Source organism: Notolabrus celidotus, chromosome 11, assembly GCF_009762535.1.
Source record: "Notolabrus celidotus isolate fNotCel1 chromosome 11, fNotCel1.pri, whole genome shotgun sequence".
Taxonomy (NCBI): Eukaryota; Metazoa; Chordata; class Actinopteri; order Labriformes; family Labridae; genus Notolabrus; species Notolabrus celidotus.
The window spans coordinates 2,351,065-2,360,717 of record NC_048282.1 but is presented as its reverse complement, the minus strand read 5'-3'; the positions used below and the strand labels follow the sequence as shown (position 1 = coordinate 2,360,717).

General features: G+C 37.4%; 1 protein-coding gene across 1 annotated transcript in view; it reads left to right on the top strand.

Annotated features, from left to right (window-relative positions):
* The first annotated feature begins 9,573 nt into the window (after positions 1-9,573).
* Positions 9,574-9,653, top strand: part of bsna (bassoon presynaptic cytomatrix protein a) — a 226,481-nt gene continuing 226,401 nt past the window's right edge. The window contains exon 1 of the mRNA XM_034696727.1: positions 9,574-9,593. Within this exon, the coding sequence (XP_034552618.1) occupies positions 9,574-9,593 (20 nt within the window). The remainder of the gene's footprint in view (positions 9,594-9,653) is intronic.

The window sequence follows — 9,653 nt, the reverse complement described above, 5'->3', positions numbered from 1 at the left end:
CCATGTTGTCTTTCTGGTCCTCTGAAAACCTCTGACCTGTTAACTCCAGGCCTGGCTCCGCTCATCATGACTTTGGTTTGTTGTTGTAGTTAAGTGAAATACGATCTGGTGATAACACAGAGTGTTTTATTCTGAAAATTAACCGGATGTTTTCATTTTGTTTTGGTGAAACCTGACTTCCTGTCCCGCTCCATCTGCTCTGTTGAGATTGATGCGTCATGCATCCGGCACAAATAGAAGTCTTGTGTATCTGATCCGGAGGACTGAGACCTGCTGGATCAGAGATGAAGCCGGAACGCAACGGAGCGGATCCAGTGGAAGTTAACACATTGACTAGAATAGAAACTGATGCAGTGACGGATTGGAGACAGACCGGACACGGATCTGGTGGAATTTGGCTATGAAGAAAAATTCATAACAAGATTAAAAAATGTTAAAAATAAGGAACTATACTAAGAAGTTTTACGTCTTTTTAAAAAAAAATGATTTGCTCCTTCTGTAGTTTATGAAGAAGCAATCCATCGATAAACAGCATGTGACACCCTCTCTCAATGTTTCTCTCTCTCTCCAGCCCTCTCGGATCATCTGCTCCTGTCTTTGTCACTTACATTTGATTGGCAGACAAGCTTTTTTTCCCTTTGCCCACGATCAGATTGTAAATTGAGGGTAATAATGGGAGAGGGTCAAATCACTTTGACTGAACAAGCGTTGGTATTGGGTCATTAAAGCTTGTTGCGACAGTGATAAATGTCCCCAGTGCGAGTTGATGGGGGAGTGAGTAAACACACACACAGAGGTGTTTGTGTTGTCTCCTACATTAGACTCAGCTTCTCACAACAATTAGTGCTGGTGTCTCTCTGACAATGCAAATGAGGTCTCTCGTTATATGCTTTCTTCTTATCTGTCTCTCTCTTACGGTGGCTGGGAAGTGCAGTGTGAATTTACAAAGGATGAAGCACTTTTACAAAGTTGGAGACAAATTCACATTTTGGAAAACATATTTCCATTCTTTAAAACAGAATTACTTTAAACACTTTTACCAAGACCAAAACACATTTACATTTAAGAAAACCAATTTACCAAAACATTTTTACCTGTCCAGAAGCAAATTTACAAACAGAAATGTATCAATGATTTTCAAAATAAAAGATGTCTGTGATATGAAAATGTGCAGCAGCCAGGGAATTAATATGTATCTGACATTAACAACCCTGTGTCCACTAAAATATTTAGATTCAGACTGATAAGAGAACACCTCAATATGTGTTCCTGCCAATCACATCTATATATGATTTGGAATTTCAAAACAAAAACCATTGGAAATTTAGCATATACATTTATTTTGAATTTCCAAATCAGATATAGCTGTGATTGGCAGGAACACATTTTGAGGTGTTCTCTTCTCAGTCTGAATCTAAATATTTTAGTGGACACAGGGTTGTCAAGGTCAAATTAATTCCCTGGCTCTTGCACATTTTCATATTACAGACAGATTTTATTTTGAAAATCATTGGTCCCCTCCTTTTCTGGTCGAATCTGCTGTTGTTAAATTTGAAGTGTTTCTGATTCTGTGAATTTGTTTTCTTAAATGGAATTTTTTCTCCAACTTTGTAAAAGTGTTTCATCCTTTGTTAATGTGCATTGCACTTCCAAGCCACTGTGCTTTTCCCTTATTTTCTACCTTAATCAGAGAGTTTTGTCTGTTGTGGTTGATAATGTACTTAGTTAACATTCGTATTTGTAGTCTCTTGTTTCTTGGACAGTGAGGAAAAACTTTGTCATGAAACATGAAGAGGGTAAAACAGAGAAATGTTGCAAGATCAAACTCATTGATGTGTACATTTCAGTGCTTGCTGGAGCATTTTGTGGACTTTTGTAAGACAGACATGGCCACCCGTGGTTTAACAGTCTTTGGAGACAACAAATTGAATGTCAGAGAAAAAAAAGGTTCAACAAAAGAAAAAGAAAAACATTTGGGCACGGAGTCATGGTCAGTGCCGACTAAAAAAAAGATTGAGAATGAAGGACAAAGAGGAATGAAAAAGCAAAGAGAGCGGGGGTGTGGTGGAGAAGAAGTTTGTTGAGAAAAAGATTGCAGAAGAGAAAGACAAATACAATAGAGGAGGAAAAGTCGGCTGTAGACGGAGAGATTTTGTCAGAGCCAGACTGTCCACAAAAAGAAAACCTCTCAGTGAAGATGGAAGCAGGCCGGAACATTGTGACACCGGAGCTCAGTAAATCAACATTTCCAATTTCAGTGTGCTCTGACCATTTAAAGCTGGCTTCACAGCGAGCCTGGACTCCTTCAATCAATGACAACACAGGCCATAGAGGAGAAGAATCCACTAGAAAAATCTTCCTCACATCCTATTCCATATAGGGTGCATCAGAGGTTATACATAATACAGTCATGGCCAAAAGTTTTGAGAATGACACAACTATTAATTTTCACAAAGTCTGCTGTTTCAGTTTTTATAATGGCAATTTGCATATACTCCAGAATGTTATGAGGAGTGATCAGCTCAACTGCAATTAATTGCAAAGTCCCTCTTTGCCTTGAAAATGAACTTTATCACCAAAAACACATTTCCACTGCATTTCAGCCCTGCCACAAAAGGACCAGCTAACATCATTTCAATGACACACAGGTGTCACACACATTAACACAGGTGTGGGTGTTGATGAGGACAAGGCTGGCGATCAATCTGTCATGATTGAGTGACTGGACACTTTAAAAGGAAGATGGTGCATGACACCATTGTTCCTCATCTGTTAGCCATGGTTACCTGCAAGGAAACACGTGCAGCCATCATTGCATTGCACAAAAAGGGCCTAACAGGGAAGTTTATAGCAGCGAGTAAGATTGCACCTCAGTCAACCGTCTATCGAATTATCAAGAACTTCAAGGAGAGAGGTTCAATTGTTGCCAAACAAGCTCCAGGGCGCCCAAGAAAGTCCAGCAAGCACCAGGACCGTCTCCTGAAGGTGTTACAGCTGCGGGATCGGGCCACCACCAGTGCAGAGCTTGCTCAGGAATGGCAGCAGGCAGGTGTGAGTGCATCTGCATGCACAGTGAGGCGAAGACTTTTGGAGGAAGGCCTGGTGTCAAGGAGGGCAGCAAAGAAGCCACTTCTCTCCAGTAAAAACATCAGGGACAGACTGATATTCTGCAGAAGGTACAGGGACTGGACTGCTGAGGATTGGGGTAAAGTCATTTTCTCTGATGACTCCCCTTTCCGATTGTTTGGGGCATCTGGAGGAAGGCTTGTTCGGAGAAGACGAGGTGAGCGCTACCATCAGTCCTGTCTCTTGCCAACAGTGAAGCATCCTGAGACCATTCATGTGTGGGGTTGCTTTTCGGTCAAGGGAGTGGGCTCTCTCACAATCTTGCCTAAAAACACAGCCATGAATAAAGAATGGTACCAGAACGTCCTCCGAGAGCAACTTCTCCCAACCCTCCAAGGGCAGTTTGGTGATGAAGAATGCCTTTTCCAGCATGATGGAGCACCTTGCCATAAAGCAAAAGTCATAACAAAATGGCTCGGGGAACAAAACATTAAGATTTTGGGCCCTTGGCCAGGAAACTCCCCAGATCTTAATCCCATTGAGAACTTGTGGTCAATCCTCAAGAGGCGGGTGGACAATCAAAAACCCACAAATTCTGACAAACTCCAAGCATTGATTATGCAAGAATGGACTGCCATCAGTCAGGATTTGGTCCAGAAGTTGATTGACAGCAAGAAGGGTCAACACTGCAAATATTGACTTATTGCATGAATTCTGTGTAATTCTCAATAAAAGCTTTTGATACTTATGAAATGCTTCTAATTGTATTTCATTATACCATAGAAACATCTGACAAAAACACCTAAAAACCCTGAAGCAGCAGACTTTGTGAAAATGTAATATTTGTGTCATTCTCAAAACTTTTGGCCATGACTGTACACAAAATCACCTAACATGACTTCAAAATTCTGTCAGAACATATGTTATAAGCTACAAGATTCTCTTCAAGAACGTCAAGACACTTCAGTTCCAAAAATGAAATCAACCGTCACACGATCAAGGTTTCCTGTTACTTTCTTTTCAGAGATTCCAACAGCCAGTTGAAGAGTGTTGTCTGGTTCATCAAGTGTTATTTTACAAATGTTTCAGAGATGCACTCAGTTTGGAAGCAGGGCCAGAGACACTACCTATTCAGAGGCAGCAATGATAGCTCTCAGTCACAGAACAAACACAAGGACTGAGATGTGCACTTCTTGCACTTAACAAGTACTGAGCTTCTTTCATCTGGGCCAGAGTATTGAAGGTAAAACTGCTTCAGCTGATACTTTGGAGAAACAGTGGGTAGTCATTGTACACTGATGCAGTTACTTTTCAGATGATGTGTTGAAGAACCCACAAAAAGTATTTGAATTGAACGTTAAAAAATAACTATTCAGAAATAATCAATCATGTCACTGATGAACTTGTTTGCTTTTGTAGGTTGTATTGAGGTACCAGTGGTGATTTCAGTCTGTTTCATAACCATGAAAAAGACCTATCAGAAGCTTTAATCAAATCCAATTGAAATTATTTGGACTTGTGTAAAAAATGTGCATTAAAAATGAGCAGAAGCTGTGTGCATTTATCAACTTTTTGCTGTGTGATGGAGCTGTGCCAAATTCCAGAGTGGTTTAGTTCAAATAAAATAAAATTAAATAAAATTAAATAAAATAAAATTAAATAAAATTAGAATTAAAATGAATTGAATCAAATTGAATTGAATTCAAACGAATTGAATCAAATTGAATTGAATTAAAATGAATCGAATTAAATTTAATTGAATTACATTAAACTCCACAACAGAGTATCAGTGACACGATATAGAGCAAAAAAGTATGTTTATTTGCAAATAAAGATGATAAATAATATACAAAAAAATCACTAAAAAGAAGCTTTAATCAAAGTCAATTGAAATTATTTGGAGTTATGCAAAAGTGCAGGATGTATTCAAGTGACACTACTCAAGGTAAAGGCACAAATATTGGCAAGAGTTAAAAATTAGCAAAAGCTAAATGCATATATCGGCTTATGCCATGAGATGGAGCAGTGACAAATTCCACAGTTTTGCTCGATTGAATTGAATCGAAACAAATTGAATTGAATTGAAACAAATTGAATTGAATTGAAACAAATTGAATTAAATTACATTGTATTAAATTGAATTGAATTGAAACAAATTGAATAAATTACATTGTATTAAATTGAATTGAAACAAATTGAATAAATTACATTGTATTAAATTGAATTGAAACAAATTGAATTAAATTACATCGTATTGAATTGAAACAAATTGAATCAAATTACATTGTATTAAATTGAATTGAATTGAATTGAATTGAAACAAATTGAAACAAAATGAATTAAGTTCTACAACAGAGCACCAGGGCCACATTATAGAACAAATATACTTTTTTTTTTTTGCAAACAAAGCTGTGAATATACAAGAATAAAGTTTAAATTAAGAAGATGAATACATAAATTTATAAGATAAGATAAGATATACTTTATTTGTCCCCCATTGGGGGAAATTCTTTTGTTACAGCAGCTTACAACACAGGACAGGGGAAAACAACAATGTACCCACATAGTTAAAAAGTATAATAACAATAATAATAGCAATGATAAAGGTAAAATAAAATCAAATAAAATATGGCAACTATTACAGATGTATATACACTAGCTACACTTCTATCTGATGAATAGATAGGTTATTGCACGGATACAATTGCACCAGGTTGTTTCAAAAACATACACAGTATGAAGAACACCCTTCACCTTTATTAGACCCAAAGTCACAAATTTGATATAAACAGGTTTTTTTGAGACAGAACATGTGGGGAGTAGAGAGTGGGGGAAGACATAGCAAAGGAACGTGGTTGGGAGTCCAACCAGTGACCGCTGCGATCTATACATGGGGCGCACTCTTAAACAGAAAGGCCAAAACGATTGAAAAAAAACAAAAACATTTCAAAACTTCAAAAATGAAAACAGTGGTGTTGTGTTCATTTACAAACCTGGTGTATTTTGTTCTGATTTTTATGCTCAGATTAAAATCAAATTTTTTTCTCAGACAAATTTGTCACATAAAGAAAGAGTTAATTTGTTTTCATCAAGATTAAAGAAAGTTAAAATACTTTTAAAGATACTGTTGTTTACTTCAAGTTGTCATATTAATAAGTGTCCTCAGGCAGAGTTTGGTACCCATTCACTTCCCCTCAGGTGTGTGTTTGTGCGTGTGCCCTGCCTAGGGTGTGATGATTGAATGTTGTGTAGATGTGTGCTGCCTTGTCTGTCTCGCTGCAGCCTCTAATGTCCCGCTTTAATCTGTTGATGCCCGTGGAAGTTTGGAGGTCTTTTCAGGGAGCTAAGCGGCAACAAATGAATGAAAGAGTAATTATTCTGCTGTGTTTTAATGTTTTTTTATGCTGCTGCTTCTCTGGCAGGGAGAAGATAATTGAATTTGTCAGAATATAGTAACAATAACCTGGCTGAATTCTCCTGCAGTGCTCATTCATTTAATAACACATTGAATAAAATAAGATAAATTTTCCATTAAACAGTGGAATGGCACCAACCAACACTGCTCATTATATTTACCCTGCCTCAGCAGCGCAATTACATTTATCAAATCTATAATTACATTCAACAATGAGGCTGTTGTAGTCAAATCGGACACAAAGCTTGTGTCGTGATTTTGTTGAATTCATCACAGTTTGGTGGCTTGTTGTCAGTCTCTCAAACAGTTACAACACAACAGAATCTATGATCCTGACATGAAATGCTCCTCTTTGACTTATTGTTGTTTTTGACTCTTAAGTTTTTACATTATGTAGTTTCCTAAGCCAATAATGGATGACGTGCTGACTTAAATATTTATTGTTGTTTTTGAAATAACTTCAGATTGTGTCAAACATTAGCATGGTTTCATATTTATTTTAGCAAAAAGCTAATGTCTATAGATTTGTTGGTTTTCAAATGTTTGAAAAAATATTAAACAGCGTTTTCTTACTGAGTTGAGTTAGTTAAGGCAGAGCTACTGAAACATGTATGTTTTCCCTGACATGATAGCACCAAGGTCCTAAGCAGTGAGGAAAAACTACAGAGTGGTCGTGCTAGTCTTGACTATGCTTTTTATCCCCTATAATTTGTGTACCCAGAGAATAATAATATATCCTGGCAACACCAGGTTACTCCTGTAGACCAGGGGTTCCCAAACTTTTCAGCCCGCGACCCCCAAAATATAGGTGTCAAAGATTTGTGACCCCCACTGTCCCTCAAAGTGATTTAATGTGTCTTCATTTAGCTGGTCTGCAGAAAATGACCCTACCTATATGAGCATGTGTCTGTGTTTCCTGTGCTGTTATGAATTAACCTGCTGCTACTGATGCTTTTGATAATTCACTGTTCACTAACCCTAAACTTAGGAGTCATCTGGAAACAAAGAAAGGCAGAAAACTCATTACACTTTCTATTTTCAAAGTTTTATTTCAAGTTTAGCTACTTTTTTTTGTTTATATTTTTTACTATTAATGGGTAAAATGTACTATATTTAGATAACTTTTGTCATTCAACTTTACATTTTTTTTTTAAAGTATTTCTTTGTTCACCACAAGTTAACAAATTACAAAAAAAAAAACAACAACAAAGAGAAGAGAAAATACAAAAGAATACAAAAAGAATGATAATAAATAAATAATAATAATTAACTGTACAAACAAAAATGAAGATACACATAAGAAAACAAGGTAAATAAACAAAAATAAACAATAATATAATAATAAATATTTTTAGATGACTTTAAAAAAACATTCTGGAGGACATCTCACGACCCCCCATTTGTGTATCGCGTCCCCCCCTTTGGGAAACCCTGCTGTAGACCACTTATAAACATGCAAATTTTTGTAGTTAATCTTAACACAATTTTTGTTTTGTGTTTCTATTCCATCGAGAGTTGGTTTATGCTCCAGTTCCATGCTCAAGCGCCTATTTGTGTTCATACTGATGGATGCTCAAAACCTAACAAGACTTGATGCTTTTGGAGAAGCAAAAAAACCCCACTTGTTTTGATTGATCATTGAACATACCTGATATTCCATTTTCAATGATCACTCAAAGCTTCATGAGACAGATATATAACTGTGAATCAAAATACCTGCTTGATGATAGTTCATTAGCAAATCAATGATCCATTTATGATGATACCTGGGTTTTGGCTTTCTTTACGGGGGCTCGCAACTCAAAGCATCCTCTGAATTGACCCCTATGGTCTACACCCAAAACCAAAGACTACATTTGGAAAAATCCAGGGCTTGATCCGGCAGTAGCGGCTGGACAATAGAGGGCACTAGGGCTATGCCCCACAGCATTACCTTCAATAAGACATAAACAAATTAAATTAAAATGAAATAATAAAATAATATTCTGAACTATATGTATATATATTTTCAGATGAGCGAGATAAATATGATATAGTTAATGATGAGTAAAGTTGTTTGGTTCATCCGTGTTGTCTGATTGATGACGTGTTTTCGTCCTGGGTGCAGAAATCTTTGTCCATAGACTCTGGTTAAAAGTTGTACATGCGCAGTAGCTCCTCTTCAATACAAGAGATAGGACCATGTCTGGGCGCACCTTCCCTGCATCCAGAGCTGAATGCAGCTGGATGGAGCCGACGTCACAGCCGTCTGTCATAAAGTGCAGCTGATCGACAGGCTGAGCCCGGTCGAGCCGCAGGAGTTGGAGACGATCGAACAGAGATGCAGAATGTAGAAAGAGAAATGAAATAATTCAGTGAAATCACTTCAGACATCACCTTTAGAGAGGAGAACGTACCAGGAGAAGCTCCACGTGAAAGAGAGCGGACCTGATCAGTCCAACATCACCATTAATCAGCAGTCCAAAGACAGAGGGAGACAATACACCCGGTCTTTTTAAACCAGGACCTGCTTTAGCAACAAGGCTTGGCTAACTGCATGAAGTGAGGCTAATGCTTTATTCTGCTTTCCCTGCCTCCTTTTTCAAACATCAGAATCCGACCCAGCATGGATTAAGACAGGTAGTACTGATCTGAAGCACTTTTTAGATGTGATACCTTATTACCTGGCTTTCTTACTGATCTTCCGGTTGTTTAAGAAGCTTGATTCTGATTGGTCAAAACCCCTTGACAACACCTTGACAGCGGTTATTAACATTCACTAACATGAGCAACACCAGAGGCAAACTGATCGCACATCATGACAAAACAATCCACTGAAAAGAGTTCAGACACATTTAACAGGCAGATAAGAATCCATCACCATGGAACGCTAACTGATGTGGAATCACTGGGATTATTTAAAAAAACTAAATGTCAACATAAATCATTTTAAATCAATAACATAATATTTTATGATGTTTTTGATAACGTGTTTGTATTTTAAGTTAGTGGCCGGATAATAAGCAGGACTATTTTGGAGTTATAGCCCCACCTGGAGAAAACTCCACCAGCTGTGACTGTGATCCGGTCATGCCTTGTTACAGTTTTAGACGATGACGCTGTTTCAGGGACGGTCTTGAGCAAACAGTCAATTCATCAACATGATTTAAAAAACGGCTCTGGTTACTATTAT